The sequence below is a fragment of the Colletes gigas genome, unplaced genomic scaffold, assembly GCF_013123115.1.
Source record: "Colletes gigas isolate AHSC1104 unplaced genomic scaffold, ASM1312311v1 Colletes_gigas_Sc00038, whole genome shotgun sequence".
NCBI lineage: Eukaryota > Metazoa > Arthropoda > Insecta > Hymenoptera > Colletidae > Colletes > Colletes gigas.
In genome coordinates this window covers 292,735-309,835 of record NW_025106667.1, presented here as the reverse complement: position 1 = coordinate 309,835, position 17,101 = coordinate 292,735, and the positions used below count along the sequence as shown (strand labels likewise).

Sequence of the window (17,101 nt, the reverse complement as noted above, 5' to 3'; positions counted from 1 at the left end):
ATGTAAATCTTGGCTATAAATTTCGGTTCAATAACAGTCATATTACATTTATAAAATAATTCTCGTCGCGTGCAATTAGTCGTTGCATATACAATCTGATTGTTCTACCCAGAGAATAACAAACTTTAATGGCGTGTATGCTATTTTCATTTGCTAATTGTAAACTATTGTATTGCAAACGAGAATCAGTTGTCAACATCCACAAATCATTCGGTCAAAGAAGATATGTATATTGAAACATGTTGAACAATAATTACAAAGATGGTAACACTTTGAAGCATAATTATCAATTTTTTATCATTTTTACAGGCTATAAAAATTTAATTTTAGTGATGTAGGCTAAATTTTGTGTCAATCAATATCAAATGAATGTTGAGATATTATGCAAATAATATAGTTCTAAAAGAAAAACGTGTTCAAAGTTTTTTATTATTTTTATGGATAAAGAAAAAGGAATTTGGGCATTGGATTACGCGCATATATTTTTCACATAATATTCATCGAGGAAATGTAACAAAAAATCAATTTTTTCAGAGGCTTACGGTATAAGAATTTCATTGTATTCAATTTTAAATCATTGCTACAGTTAATTTTTACTATCCAATTAAAAATTAAATACAATTGATTTTTTTCTTATTATTAAATAATTTTTTTCTATACCATAAGATGTATAATATATCTCGTTAAATTAACTTAACAATCTCATCGATTCGATCGAGTAGAATAACGATTTTTCGAATCACAGCGGACATAACCTGTGCGAGGTTTTACTTTCGCGTGGTAAACGATGGCTGCGTTTGTTTGCCGGAAACACGTCACAAAATGGAGGACGAAGGGAGGTCCCGGGCGCCGTTAAAAATGTTTCCTTGGTCGAGGCACGAGTCGCCAGTTTCCTTCTGATTGTCTCGTATCGTAAAACGAACGACTAGATCGCCTTGGCCGGGTAGGAAAACAGTCTGATCTCATCTTGTAAATATGAACGTTCCTCTCTTGTTACCTCTCGACCGGTGGCTCGCACGAAATGCCGAAGATTCTATGGAAATGGCACGACTCTTCCTCGGAATACTTCGAGCGCGACGATCGATTCCCCGCTTTCCATTTTACACACTAAATCCCAATATTCACTTTCGTAAAATGGGTAAAAAAAAGCAATGAAAGAAGCTTCAAAAATACATACGCTCTATTCCACCATTTCTCGAAATTGTAGCCATTTTTTGTAATTATAGTATTATAGTATAGTATAGTAATTTATAGTAATGGGGTTTTTTAACTATAGTCATTTAACAAGAATTTTATAATAACAGGTTTAATGATTTGCAAAGCATTACTGTCATTTTTGAAGGCGTAAAAGTGACCTTGATTTCGTACGAAAACAGAATTTAAATGTAACAGTCATTAAAGTAATGTAACATTATGTGTAGCAATTGAAATGTTGTTCAGAGAGATGTTTTCGAGATTTCACCGGGAAATTATTTGGTCGTTGACCTAACAGAGGTGAAATAGATACTTACATGTGTGTCACTGAGCGTCAGCGGAAGAATTATGTCACGCCTTCGTATTGAGAAATAAATCCGACGATTTCACGATGAAACGATTAATCAATACTTTCTAATCGGGATAAAATGAAATATGTACGGAACGAACCTAATCTCCCCGGTCATTTACACACTAACGAAACATATCGAGTGTAATGCAAGTCGCGATTAAACAAGCAACATTGACCTCCAGTCATTTTCTTCGAACATTTTCATAACACGAAAATAAAAATAAAAATTACTATGGACATAACAGAGACACAAGATGGCGTGAAATTAGATTCGAATTAAACATTTTTACGCGAACGGCAATAATTTCGATACTTTTTAAAAGACAACAAAGTTAGAAAGTTACAGACAATAATACTCATTAGTATTTTTATCATTAGTAATTTTAGTTCTAAAAAATCTACACAAAAATATAAGAAATACTTAAAGATACGAATTATTATATTTAGGGGTTAAGATAATTCTCTGCAAAGCCCCCCATTTCCATCCACAGATCGAAAATATAGGTTAGTAAATTTGTCACTTCTGGCGTCGAAAGAAAAACATTTTTTTAGCAATCAAAAATCAGGTGGTCGTGAAATGTATCGATGAAAATGTTTTAGAAATCTGTATCGATTACAATGCTTCCTTTGCGTTACGAAGAAGTTAATTGAAACTGGCTACCATAACCTCTCTTTACGAGTCGGGGAACGAGCATCAAAATTGCTAACGAGATCAGAAAAGAACGAACGGAACATTTTCTGAAGAAGCACTGGAGGCTATGGTAATTCTTGTATAATACGTGGTTCTAACGGACTTCGACACCCACTTTGTTCCTTCCTACACGCGGATCGAGCCTCTGAAAAGAGTCATCGATCTTCCTCCATAAATACGGCGGATGCTTTTGCTGGAAGAAACGTCTCAAGATGCAGGAGAAATGCTCGCGAACTAACGTTTCAGCGATACCTTAAGGACTAGACGACATTCTTTCGCTTTATCGACCATGACAGACTCGATCCACGGATGATTACACGTTCCATGAATACTACGACCCGATCGTCGTTTATATTATTTATACTCTGCGTCAAGAACTCTCAAAATATTATAGTTCCTGTTCGATCGAACACTGTACTGAGATAACTACCACTTTGCTACAGTCTACCATTTTACATTACTTTTATGGTGTTTTCGATAAGTGTGGTTCGACCACAAATCGTCGTTCGAGTACCGTTTATCGTCCTACTTGTGAAATGAATTTTACTTTCACGGTGCTTAATTTCCACCTCTTGGAAATATTCTATTTAATAGATTCTAAAGATTTTCTTCGATTGAATTATATGTATAGTACTTCCAATACTGATTGTTAAACTTAAACGGCATAACGGAATGTATCATTGCACATGTAATACGCGACTTAAATCAATATATAAATCTACATAGCTTAAAAATTCCATATAAATTTTGGGGGCATATTCAGCGCCATCTCGCGAGTCCCAAAGCAAAGTGACAACATACGTCTGATTTGAAAACTGAGAATCGCGATTGAAATTCCAATACTGACTATTTAATAATATCTATAAATTTTCTTACATTGATACAATTAGTAGTTCGTTTAGAAAACAGTTGATAAATTAAACTTTGTTTCCCTTACAGAAACGATTGACGGTCGGCAGTATCAGCTAGAACAAAAATACAAACGAAATTTTGTTAAGTACGAGTTTAAGCTGGAACAAATTAACGAACAAAATTAAAAATTCGTAAGACGTTATTTCAGACTTAACGAAAGGAAGAAAACTACAAAAATTTTGTCACCATTTTTTTAAATAATATATGTACAGGTTATGGGAATTATTTGGTATTATAATAATGCAACCGATGGAATCAAACATGTTGAATTTGATCTTATCAGAAAAAATTACGCTGCCCAATTTGAGCATCACACAGAGGTGTGTGTGCTACTTGACGCAATTGGTGGGTGAAACGACGTCACGAAAGAGAAAAAGAAAGAAGTCTTGTAATGCAAAGTGTAACGGGCAGGCAGAACCGCAGAAAAATTCGACCCGATAACCGCGGGAATATCAATGAGCAGGTCGCATTCTACGGTTACAAAGTCGTTGTTGCGACACAGGAGAACGTAATTTGGGTTTCTCGTTCGCGATGTGACTGCTAAAACAAACGATCCGGCTAGGCTGTTTGTTTCGAACACGTTAACCATAATTAATGGTTGCCATTAGTGACTCCCGCGCGGTCGAAAATTCCTGCCGCCGACTTTGTTATTGCGGTCGGTGAAACTCGATTATTATTGGCCACGGCTAAACACACCGAATTGTTCCAGCGAATATGAGGCTGCGCTCTGCGCACTGCGCAATTAATTTCCTACGAATACGATACGCTATACGTCATATTTCGTAGACTTCAATAGCAATTTGTGTTCAAAACAATTTCTGCGGCCCAAGATTGTTAATAACAAGTTTGTAGTCGTTACGATGGATCAATAACGTTCAATTTGTCTCCTAGTTTAATGAAGAATGAATACCATAAAATATATTCATTTCGAGTGTTGAAATCCCAGAGTTAATTGTAAGAGAAGTATTGCAAACACCTAAACAATGTCCACAAACGAAAATAAAATTTATCTGACGGTTTCTATGACATCATGCACCGAATAGACGCGTCTCAATAATTTATGATTGATTTAAAATTGAAATTGGATACGTGGAATGTGTTACATCCCGTAATCCAAGATATTTCGCATATCATCGACATCTCCACCCACGAATAACACTGGTCAACATGCCCTCCTTACAAATACCGTTTGTTTCGAACTGGGTGTATGCATTCTCAAGATTTGTAATACAATGTGACGTGAATTTTAACCTTCATGGTAAATGAGGTTATGTAGAGCTAACTTACCCACCATACTCGCCCGATGTTGCACCATTGGATCTCAATCTAATTCAGATCGTCACATTTTCTAAGTGGCAAAAAATTTGAAAATTTGGACGATGCCCAAAACGTCATTTCCAGATATTTAGCTCGAAAATCGATCGATTTTTATCGATCCGACATTGAAACGTGATCACTCGTAAAACTGTTCTTCGCGAACACTTTTATCGTAACGTAACCCTGTTATGTACACTTCTCCAAACCGCGGAATGCAAACGCAAGTGTAAACAGACTTACCGAGATGGTGTCGTTGCTTTTGTTCCAGACTGACCTCTCCCATATAACAGACACACTTCCTCGCAAAGGACACGCTGATCTCGTTCACGGTCTTCATGTTTGTCAAATAAATACTGTCAACAAACAGAAAAAGATTTCGTTGGCTCCCACAAAATTCGTGGAGCCGATTTACCATGTGCCCGGGAGAAGAAGGCACAGCGTGTTCGCATCCCCACTCTTGCTGCAGCCCGCTGATTGGCTGTCACCGATCTTCGTCACCGTTTTCGACCAATGACTGCAACATGCCTTCTTCTCGTGGACACATGGTACCTGTTCTGTTTTTGTAACTTGTACAATTTATTTTTATAACAGGTTATAACAGTGTCAAAAAATGACAATTAATAAACCTAATGATCTTTCGTATCGATTTTTGTTCGTAATAATACAAATATTTCGGGTAGACTTACCACTTTTTCCACTTGAAGTTGACCCTTTCTGATTTATACGGCGCGATAGATTTCGAACCCGCATCGTTGGTCAGTATTAATATCGGCGCATTTTGTATTTCAGTTTCCTCGAATGATTCCGCTTCTTCGTATACAATGGTTGCTTGGATGTCTTGTTGAAATTCGGCGTGAATTAAAAACAATCTGTACAAAATAATAGAAGAAAATTGAGATAAGAATTATTCTTCATCATAAAATATGTAACTCTTACCTGTGATGTGATTTAGGCTCGTTCGTAATTAATTTTAAACAACTGCCACCCTCGTAGGAGAATTGATCGCAAAATTCGAAGAAATTTATATCCGGTACAGGCAATTTATTATCAATATTTACAATATTTTTATATATTCGAATAACGTATCTTTTTGTTTCGTAAATATATTCCGTCCACTCTTTCGAAGGCTGAGTTTCGTCATCTTTGTGTTTCAGTTCGAGGGAACTTATAAACTTCAAATGTGGCGTAGGCACAGAAATCTGAGGCTTTTGCATGGCTAAATTGTAAAATGATTTCTTTTCGAATATAGGTCTTCCTCGTACAACGTGCATCTCCAATTCTACCTGTAGAACATGTATATTTAAATTGTGTGACTGTTCAATGAATGCATTTAGTGTAATGTTAGAAAATACTTCAATTTACTTCACCAGAGCGGTATTGGCAACTACCATTTCCGTGGCAGAAAGACGTTTTGAATACTTCACTGTCATAAATAGGTACGTGAACATACAAATAGGGGAAAAGTTGAGCCCAAAATAAGTCTTCTAATGCATGGAATGTTTTTGGCCCAAAAAATTCGTGAGTCCAACCTGATGCAAAAATACCAACAGATAATCCTTCTTGTCGTATCTTTTCTAAAGCCTGTGGTTCACAATGTTATAGATAAATATTAAATTGTTTTTATTTGAAAAAAAAATTCAGAATCATGTTATAATTACGTATGTTGAGTTGAATCCACCGCCACCAGGACAACCTCTACCCCAAACGTCCAACCCCACATAAATATCGCGTACATCTCGATTGTGGTCTTTCGCAAGCATGTAACTGTTTGCAAGCTTCGACTGGGTCCAATTGTAATTCAAATAAATACCATCGCAACTTAAAAAGAAGTCTCTGAAATATTGAATATGTAAAATCTGAAAGAACAACTGTAAAAATAGAAACACTGTACTTACACGTTTTTATCATTCAGCTCATTCTGCCAATGCAGTTTTCCTTCTTTGGTTATACTATCATACCAAATAATTTCAGAACCTCTAATTTCTGTGTGAATACGTTCCGTTAGATATTTCATGAAATACAATAAATTATTAACAAAACTGGTTTCAATCACATTCTCAACATTCAATAACCAGCCTTCAAACTTATAAAATTTTGCAACGTGAATTAGGGCATCTGCAAACCTTCTCACTGTCTCCAGAGTTTCAAGTATAGGCTCCCAAATACCTTCTCGTTCTGTAATTACAGTACCAAGAATTTTTACTCCGTGATCGTGTGCTGCGTTAATCCATCCGAAAGGTGGTATAGTTACAAAATAATGGCTAAAATACACAAAAGTATCTATGACACTCCAGTGGTAAAAAAGGTATGAAGTATGGGACTTTGATCCATTTATAAATCTGGAAAAAAGACAAACGTATTAGATATAATACGTATTGTGTACACCAAATATTATAATTTTTATCAATATTACCTGTCTTCTAGGTAACCGCCTTTCATGTCGTGACAGAGTAACGTTCTAGGCAGCTTCTCTTTATCAACTTTTTCTAGATCTCGTTTCGTGGCATCTATTTCATAACCAAGATACACATAATCTGCTAATTCCCGTAATTCTTTAGTAGGTGGCCACAATTTTAAATCGTCTACATTATCATACAATTCTTTCAAATTTTTGAAGGGTCGTGCTTCTGCAACTTCGGTTTCCATCTCTTCGATTTGAACAGTATCGCTGACAACTTTGAACTAGTTTCCAAAGAGTGCATTTATACAAAGCTTTTCCTTTTTGTTTACATCACCGGAAGAATTATGTCAATATAGAATATCTATTACGTCGATAGCTTTTGCAACAAACGGAACTTGCATATCGCTAAACGCATAACTCTTTTGTAATGTTATCTGCCAGCTGCTAGTATAGATAACGTAATAAATATATTTTTCTGCTTATCTCGAATAGAAGAGGATAAGATGGATTGAAGTTATAATGTACGTACTTATCAACAAATGTCTACAAATAACACTCATATGTTCATCGAAATGTGTAATATTCGTATATTTGTCATACACAGACTTGTAAAAACGTATATTTTTCAATACTTTTTTTTAAGAATTGTATCAAAATTTTAAATAAACATTGCCAAACAAATACCGTGGCGTAAATAGACTCAACATTACTTGACTATTCACGTAACCTCATTCTCTAACCTGTTGTCACGTTAGTTTCATTTCTGACTACTAGAGGTATTTACTTGTTCTCTATTCACCTTTCATCGTTTATATCTTAACCCTTAACCCATTTATTTCCCTCTTTATTCTTTCTTTAATCTTGTGTAATACAAAATATAGTCGAAGTTGAAGGAAATTGAAAAATGTATCGAGTCGTAGAAGTTTTGCTTTATCGAGGTTTAAAAATATTTTGATATTAAGTAATTTAGTTTCACGCGTGTAGATATTGGGAACTTGCCAAGTAAAAGTAAATTGTTCATGGTTTTAAAGCATTATGTTCGTTGTAGGTCAGGTTCATTAAAATGTTGGTGTGTATATTTTTCGTGCAGTCTTTTCATTCAGAAACTTGAAGCAGAAATGGGTTAAGTGCATATATCATACATTTCATTCTGAAACTAGGAATATTGAACGCTCAATCAAGAAATTGATATTCTTGGTTTTCGTCTTATTTTGGTCTCTAGAATTTCCCATTAATTTCCGTATTAACCTCTTGTAATGAAATTTACTTAAAAAGTTCTGCTTCGGGGAAAAAGAATATAATCTACGTGTGGTTTGGAGGAAAGATTATAAAGAAGATGGTAAGCAATAAATATGAAGCGGTTAATGTATCGTAAGATCTTCCTTTATTTAGTGTACACAACCCTTTTTAAGAAGATGGGAGATCCCACGGGTACAGGACAGACACAACAGTGTGTGGGATGATTGGAAGACGTACGAGATCGTTATGCAAATGTAGATATTAACGAAAAAACGAACTGCCATGGTGGTCCCGCGGTTACGCCGCTTTCTCCATTTTTGTTTTTTCGTTTTTACATCGGACACATCTCGTATTATAAGTTTGCTAATTCGTAGAGATTTTGTGTTGCTTACGAAACGACAATGCACGGATTGTCTACGGTATTCTTTCAAAAACGACACAATTAAAAAATAGTCTCGATCGCTATTCCACATTCGGAGCAACATTCGTGATCATCCTGCTTCCTAATTCGACTACCGATAAAAGTAATACGAGTTACAGGCCGTGTCGTTACAATCTTATTAGGCGAACCCGTTAACGGAAATACGATTAATATGTCCAGCAATAAATGTAGCCATTGCAACGAGTGAACCACTCGTCGTTCGAAATTCTGCTTGCTTCTAACAACGGCGAACGTTCGCAGAAATTACAGCGATCTTCCAATAGGATTGTATCTTCTCCTAGGTATTGTAAAACTTTTAGACAAAGTTACCTTTTGGATGTATATATCACATTGGATGTTTACCTAACTATGCGTCTAACTATAAACAATTAACTTCTCGTCGTCATAAAAGTATAGTTTACAACCTTCCTCTCTTCTCATACGTGGTTCAGTATCATAATCGGTGCTACCGGAAGTCGCTACCTATTTGTACGCCGGGCTAAATTATTCGTAAAATGAAATGTTTGAAAACAGATAGATCACTGTAATGGTCAAGACAATTATCATTTTAGGTTAAATCAATATTTCCTATCAGAAGACGTATTTATTTTATAAAAAATATGTTGAAAATGTAAAGTAAATCTTTTTTATATGGTGAATTACGAGGGCCTATTAATAACACAATTAATTTTAAGATATACAGTCGCGTCGGTATTTAAGTTGACACTTATCATTTTTATAAAATAGCCGTAAAAGGATACAATAAAAATAAATAAAATACGAAATGTTTACAAAAATAAATTTATTCGTGTCTTAAGCAAATAACGTCACCTTATTAATTATGTTCATTTGAGTAACAATAGCATTAACAAATATTTTCTAATGAACGTCTATCGGAAAGTAAGTTGACAATGGTTATAAAGTAAATTATAATTCTATAAGTAACAGTAAGAAAAATATTTAATAAGCAGTTTGATACCCTTTGGCTTTAATTACTTCCAGTAAACGATTTGGCATGCTGTGTATTAATTTTTTTAACGTTTTGGGCTGTATTTCATCCCATGCTTTTTTTAGTGCGGCTATCAATTTTGGTTTTGTATAGCGGTCCGATTTTGGTATTTTTCGATCGAGTTCGTCCCCATAAGTGCTCGATCGGATTTAAATCAGGGCTCTGCGATGGCCAAGAAAGCAGCAATATATTGTTTTCGTCGATAAATTTTTTAACGATCTTTGCAGTATGTTTCGGATCGTTGTCGTGTTGGAATATGTATCCTGTATCTGGCCCAAATTTTTGAATTGATGGAAACAAATTTTCTTTTAGAATATCGATGTATTTCGCTGCTGTTAATATACCATCAATAACTGTTAATTTTCCTACATTTTCATTGTTGAAGCAGCCCCATAACATTATAGACCCTCCACCGTGTTTCACGGTAGAGGTGATAACATTTTGTTTAAAAGCTTCTCCTTTTTTTCTCCACACATATTTCCTTCGTTTGTTTGATTGTAATTCAAATTTTGACTCGTCACTCCAAATTATGGATTCCCAGAATGCAGTCGGTTTATTAAAATGCTTTTTTGCAAAATTTAAACGTTTGCGAGCATTTGTTTCGGAAATGTGTGGCTTCTTCCTAGATATTCGACCATGCAACCCAGCTTCGTATAAACGGGATTTTATTTGAGTGGTCCCTATTGGCAAATTTAAATCTTCTTTGATCTGTTTGGCAGTAATAAATGTTTCCTTTTTTGTTATTTTAACAATTTCTCGATCCTGACGGGGAGTTGTTTTTCTTTTTCTTCCCGTTCTAACTAAATTTTCAGGTTTCCCAGTAGTCTCTATCTTTTTATAAATTTTTCGCACCCCTTCCTTTGATATCCCAAAATCTGTGGCAATCTGTTGCAAACTTTGGCCTTCTCTCCTTCTTTTATAAATTAATAATCTTTCAGACTCGTGTAATTCCCGTATTTTCGGCATGCTACAAGTAACCAATTCTTAACAATAACAATACATAACAAAAAAAAAAAACATTATATAAGAGACTAAATACATTATCAGATTATTAAATGCGCGTTTAATAGCAAAATTTTATTAATGAAATAAAAACTTGATTACGTCAACTTACTTTCCGGCGAACCAAATTTAGGAAATATTTTTACAGATTGGCTGTTATTTGATTGTACGCGGTGTTTTCGCTTTGACACTCACTGGTATACTGAGGCATTTCTTGTACATAATGTAAACAATGTCAGAATGTACGGAAGGACGCGTACAAGTGTTTAAATTATGGAACAATATCGTCAATAACAGAAATACAACAGCGTCAACATAAATACCGACGCGACTGTACATGTACACGAGAACAGTTTCTAAAATGATATTAAATAAAGAAAAATAAATAATTTTGATAACTAATGTAATTTGAACGCGTGATCCACCTGTCTCCCATTTACATTGCATTTGCGCGACAACAAAAATTATGTAAACGACGATTCCGTGTTATTTTCCCCCTCGAACAAATTCTGTGTCCGTTGCGATCGTAATATGCACTATTTAATGCCGTTGTACAGAGAAAACGAAGAGACAAATTATCGCTGTACATCTACAAAAAGGGGGATAACGTTGGCAATACTTTGGTATCCTACTCCTAGGTACAATTCATGTATCATATGCATAGGTACGTACAATATTATCTCTTGATATTTGGTTCCTCGTGTAATGTATATAGGTACGTGTACATGTATATGTATATATGAATATATATATATTATATTGTGCATGTTGATCCATACAACTTAGGGGTTTGTTTTTGGTTTTGTTCTTAATAAGGGTACATATATGTATAGTATAGTTCAGGATACTATTCAAGATTAAATTCAGGTGGCGGAGTGCGCTACCGACTTTCGTTAAATATACTATATATTTCACTCCCTCGTATTACGGGACAAGCATCATTCTACCAAAAAATCTTACTTTACTTTGTAACGGTGGTTTTAATATATGTTTATATTGGATAATCTAGGGGTGTAATCAGGATTACAATTATTCTCAAAAAAGTTACTCCGTTCTACGTACCTCGCGTTGGTACACGCTAATTATTTCTTACGTTAAGTCGAACTATATTAGTCGTTTCTCTTAAAAGTTCCATATTTTTCGGTGATATTTCCGTTCATGATATGATGTCGATATACGAGATGTTCGGTGAGACAGAATTGGATTTCTTATACCTTTGGTATATTATAAAATGCATTTTAAATTAAACTCTCAGCAACCAATAATAACAATTGATTTTTACCCTTTACTATACAATATCTATTTTTTATTTGCGTTGGAATAAAATTGTATTTATAAGAGATTTTTATTAATTCTTTGTAAACACGGGCCAACATTAACATTCGATTCTTTAATGCACATAAATTTATATTGTTATTGCAATATTTACTTATCATTTCTTTTTATGGATTATTTTGTAACGTTGGTACACAATTCGTGATTATGTTCAGTGCATTATACCGGATGTCTCAACTGAAGAAGACCACTCAAATATCTCCTTTATTTTCAATGGCACGACAAATATTTGTGGCATAGTTTAAATGGTATCGAAGGTGGAATATCATAGAAAAACAATTTTTGTTGTTAGGTTACTTTTGCCAGCTTTTTCGAGGTTATCATCACTTTTTTTATTAGGAAGACTTATATTTATTTTTATTCCATCTTGTGAACATGCTTAAGTCATTATCCTCGGGTAACCTTGAATACTAAAAATGTGATAAAACTGCAGGATAATATTAGGATTACTCTGTATATTACTTACTTATTCACTTATTCATTTAAGTACTCAAAGTGATGCAGATGGATATGATTTTGAGCACTTTATAACATAAACAGCAAGTTCAAATGTAATTCTAATAATATTCTACAATTTTAACACATTTTTTATATTTAAGAACCGAAGGTCATTACTTAAACACGTTCAAATGTATTTTTCAGCCACTACAAGATGGAATAAAAACAAATATAAGTTTTCCTGATAAAAAGGCCCCCTTTGCCCGAGACACCCAGTATAGTTCTTTTGCAATCTCATATATACAACAAACCACATTGATGCGAATTAAATAAAAAAGAAACAGCGTTTATTGCATCTAAGTAGTCGATATATTAAGTAATATGTCTTGACCAACCGACTGATTTTTATTCATACTGTACAATCATTACACTTGTTTGTTAATTATAACTTTACTTTTAAAAGTAAACAACAAGTACAGTTTGAAGCCATAATACTTAGGTTTACACATTGACTGCCAGGCTCGCGTTGAATGAACGATAAAGAGTTATATAACTTGTCTGCTTTATCTTTTGATAAAAATATTTTAATAAATATAGTCTGAAAAAGCATCATTTATTTAATATAAATTTTCAAAACCTTAATCACATCCTTTTTTATCAATGTATAACATTTGATTGTTTACAAGTGAAATTGTACAGGTAGAACATAATTACTATGAAGGACATAAATGCAATATTTATCTTATTATTTTCTAGTTTGTTTATACTTTACATTGTATCATTAGATGAACCTCGTCGAATTTATTTTATTTTCTAAGTACCCCATTTTCATATTAGCTCATTTAGGTTATGTTTATTATATACATAATTCAATTCTTTATGTAAATTAAGTACAAACATTCAATTTTTTGTACAAATTATAGATCGTCCATATGCTTGTTCAGACTACATTTATTATAATATTTGTCTTTGCTATAACAAGCAACATATACGTTCTTTATTATTTTTTTAACAAATATTCAATCCTTTAATGCATATGAATTTTAATTCTTCTTTTAAACAACCCACAACAAAAATTATTTTCAATTTAAATTGTTACTCTAAACATACGTGTCTCCATTTTATTTGTTTTTTCTTTTTTGTAATTTTATTAATGATAAAGCTTCTTTTATCATTTTTTTCGTTAAACGACATTATTGCTTATAAAAACTAAAGAAATTACATTCTTTCGTTCCTACTATTACCATATTGATTCGCACTGAGCAACAAATGAAATTATTTATTTAGAAATGTTCGCTTCTAAAGCTCACAGAATGAATTTCCTTTCTCTCGCTAAGTGTCACAAACACCTCGTATAGTTCCGTATTTAACCAAAGTACGCATCGTCTCCGAGCGATTAACACGAAACTTATACGATACTAGCATGCCTCGCTTATAGTATGATAGAGGATATGATGAGAGGAGTATTATCTATGATCGAGAACTATCACGCTCCGGAATACGGGCCTCCTTAGACGGGCACTTGACCGTAACCCATCTTCTTAATTCGTACGTTGTAGGCCGACGTCTACAGTATGATTTGTTCTCCGTTCTGTGTGTGCTTGTAAGTATCATTCGAAACGTATACAAAATACCGTTCGATAGACGAGAGAACTAACCACCTAACTTAGAGAACTAAAGTGCACGGGGGCTCAGAACCAGGCATCTACGTCTACGGGTGTGTCTACATAGAAAAGGCGAAGCCAAACTGGCCAAAGTACTGCAACGAGCTGGAAAAAATGCCACTGAACGATGTTCACGGTGCAAGAGATATCCGCCTTTAACGCTACAACTACCGACAATTTATTTCTACCAAAGAAATTAAAACGACAGTATACGTACGATGCAATGGAAATAAGCGTTTATTCATGCTTTTACAGGTTAATTTTTTCAAAATCTAGTTGAGCAAACTTTTTACAATTTTTATTAAAAATTACGGTAAATGTTTACTTCAGTGATGTTGTCCCTGTATATTTTTATGGAGTTTTTCACTAAAGGCTATACTTCAGTAGTGAAAAGAGATATACGAGGTGTGTAAGTTAAGTAATGAGACTGGCAACGAAGCGTGTTCGAAGACTTTCGTGACTGATTGTATATCTTTTTACGAAGATCAGATACAGCCCCAAAGTAAGCTACTAAAGTAAACATTTATCGAGATTACGAATCGGTAGTTTTAGTGTTAAATGCGTTTACAGGATATCGATGCTGTCAGTCGCGTTAGTTTGTGTGATATGAGACCTCGACCAACAGCGAAGTAAATATTTTCAAAAATTCGTATCGCTGTGTACGAATTCCGTTCAGAGGCATTTTCTTTGGCTCTCGAATAGATTTAGTCTCGCGCCTCGTGACCGAACGACGCCGTTAGCGAGGATTCGTAGCGATGGCCCGAGAAGCGAATCGTCCTAGGTCGACTACGTAGAAAAATGACACTCCGACCGCGTGGGGGCGCTGGCGTGGATTGGAGTGGGGGGGGGGCTGTCGAGTCTCGACTTTCGTTTGGAAAACACGGTGGAACGTAAGAAGGACAAAGGCACGCTCTCGAACGAGAAAAGGCGCCGTGTTCTCAACACTCTGGAGAAGTCTACTCGAAGGGACCTCGATGCCGGGGTTAATCGAATGTCGATGTCACGTGCTCCGAATATATCGGAATTAATTCTTGATTTGTTATTAGATTACCGTTAAGGTGGAATGTTGGACTTGGTACTTCCGCGGTGTCGAACATTTCACTGTCGGAAATAGGGGAGAGTTGCTTTCGACCTCATTCCTTCATTTTTTTAACCTCTTTTTAACGCTTTTCCAACGATATGTCTATATAATTACGTTTACTCTAATTCAAGGTAATATTTTAATCGTCTAAAGAGGGTTGCGCTTCTTAGTGGTCAAAATTTAGCAATGTGTATATAGCTAACTAACCGGTGCATTACTTTCTTAATAATGAATCGTTTGTTCTTTCTCCACGTTTTTAAATGAAATAATTTAGACCTGAGGTTGGTTAAAGAATAAGCAAAATTGTTAATTATATTTTTAAACGACAGACTATGTATATATGTATAGTATGTTTTTAGGTTAGTCCATTACTTATTTATGGAACAAATTAAAAGATTCTACATATAAAAAAATTTTCATCGTACTTTACATGTATATTTTTTTTGAGTAATTAAAATATCATTTTTACGTAGAAAACGATTAGTTGAGAATTTTGTTGAAAATAATAAATCATTATCTCCTTAAAAAGTTTATTATGTTTCGATTCGTTTAAAAATTTTAATCCAGAATTAAGGTCGAGTAACGATAACAAAATTAAGCTTCGATAAATGCAATTATTTTTTAAATATCGAATAATTTAAATGTTACTTATCGAAGAAAAACTAAATAAATGTTTGATATGTATTATTTAATTTAGTTTATATCTTCATTTTTATTTAATAAACTTTGATCGATTAAAATTAGAATATCACTGGTCCAGTATAGGAAATCAATTGTATTGATTGAACCTATTAAATGTTTTAAATTTATAATTTTCTCTACCATTGTGCGATGTTTTTGTTTTTAGATTACATTATTTGAATTTATTTCCCTTCTTATCGTTCCTTAAAATTATTTAAAGTGGTCCAAGTTCGGCAACTCTCTCCTATTTCTCAAACAATTCTCGATATTTCCTCGGATGATTAGAAATAACAATAGATAATAATTTCACTGTTCACACGCTAAAATGGCTTATTCTACAGAGAGAAGGATAACTTTGTTGACGCAAGATGACTAGATAGAATTAATTTATAATTAATCGATGCAGATTAATCGTTTCTAAGCTAATTCGTTCGATAAATTAGGCCCACGTCAAGGGGTATTTCGACTTTTTCAACAGAAGAGTTCGCGATTGGAGAAAACTAATGCTTACTTAAAATTAAAAAAAAGACTAGAAAAGTTAATTTCAGCTCAGACTTCATTCACCATATTTCTACGTCCTTAGAAATTAAAAAGATACTAATTAAAAGTATTTCGTTTCGATCGAAAAGATCTCTGTTCCTAGCTCGACTCTTCGTTTTCCACCTTTCAAGCTAAAAATTCAACGATTAAGAGCGCCGTTTCGTTTGGGTTACGCGAAATAAATTTGTATAGATGAACCAGGTGGTGACGGGAAAACTAACGCGGTGAGGGCATATGCGAAACATTCCCGAAGATCGTGATCGAGCCAAAGCCAAGTCGAGCGTGAAACATGTCCGAGGAATGCCGTCGAACAGGCGCCGATCGTTATTATCGGATTCCTTAGAAGCTCTCGTCGATTCCTCGGTCGAAATTGAACACTTCAAAATCCCCGTCCGGTGAGTCCGGGATATCCGGTGCAACTGGTATCTCGGGTCGAAGAGCCACGCAGTCCCGTGGCGAGCATTCGACACGACCCTCGGATCCGCAGCTGCACTCGATGCAGTTTCCGGTCGAGTGCGGCAGCACCTCCCCCTCCCGGTATTCTCTTCCTGCAATAAAAATTTACACTCCGTACAGAGACATATTGTTTGCCTTTTAAACACTTCCACAAAACTTCTACACTCCTTGTCAAAAAGATAGCCCAGGTGTGCTGTCTTTAATTACTCAATGACGCATGTAAAACTTTACATTTCTGACATATTATATCAAAACATTGTTTGACGTTGGTTGGCTATGATAGTAATGTGGAAATCCTACGCATTTTCGAGATAAAAATTCAGGAAGGTGGACGAATTTTTCGGCGAAATTGAAAAATGTCAAATCGT

The 17,101-nt window shown here is 34.6% G+C and overlaps 3 protein-coding genes across 5 annotated transcripts in view; all 3 read right to left on the bottom strand.

Annotated features, from left to right (window-relative positions):
* LOC122402631 overlaps positions 1–3,170 on the bottom strand; it is a 72,100-nt gene extending 68,930 nt beyond the window's left edge. The window contains exon 1 of the mRNA XM_043405582.1: positions 3,114–3,170. The gene's annotated coding sequence lies outside the window, so the exon portion shown is untranslated. The remainder of the gene's footprint in view (positions 1–3,113) is intronic.
* Positions 2,805–7,565, bottom strand: LOC122402630 (cytosolic endo-beta-N-acetylglucosaminidase). Of its 3 annotated transcripts, none has more exons than XM_043405581.1 (9): positions 7,397–7,565; positions 6,880–7,311; positions 6,362–6,805; positions 6,125–6,299; positions 5,834–6,047; positions 5,403–5,721; positions 5,153–5,335; positions 4,707–4,819; positions 2,805–3,202 (listed from the first exon to the last, which is right to left on the bottom strand). In XM_043405581.1, exons 2-9 carry the CDS (start codon positions 7,110–7,112, stop codon positions 3,171–3,173), a joined length of 1,713 nt encoding a protein of 570 aa, XP_043261516.1. In that variant the 5' UTR covers positions 7,113–7,311; positions 7,397–7,565; the 3' UTR covers positions 2,805–3,170. The 3 variants fall into 3 exon arrangements, with proteins under 3 accessions (XP_043261516.1, XP_043261514.1, XP_043261515.1); XM_043405579.1 differs by having other exon boundaries at positions 5,403–5,749; positions 5,829–6,047; positions 7,397–7,560; XM_043405580.1 differs by having other exon boundaries at positions 5,403–5,749; positions 5,829–6,047; positions 6,880–7,308; positions 7,397–7,560.
* Positions 7,566–16,541: 8,976 nt separating this feature from the next.
* The window catches only part of LOC122402613, a 105,077-nt gene continuing 104,517 nt past the window's right edge, over positions 16,542–17,101 (bottom strand). The window contains exon 4 of the mRNA XM_043405533.1: positions 16,542–16,825. Coding sequence (XP_043261468.1) covers positions 16,617–16,825 — 209 coding nt within the window. The 3' untranslated portion in view covers positions 16,542–16,616. The remainder of the gene's footprint in view (positions 16,826–17,101) is intronic.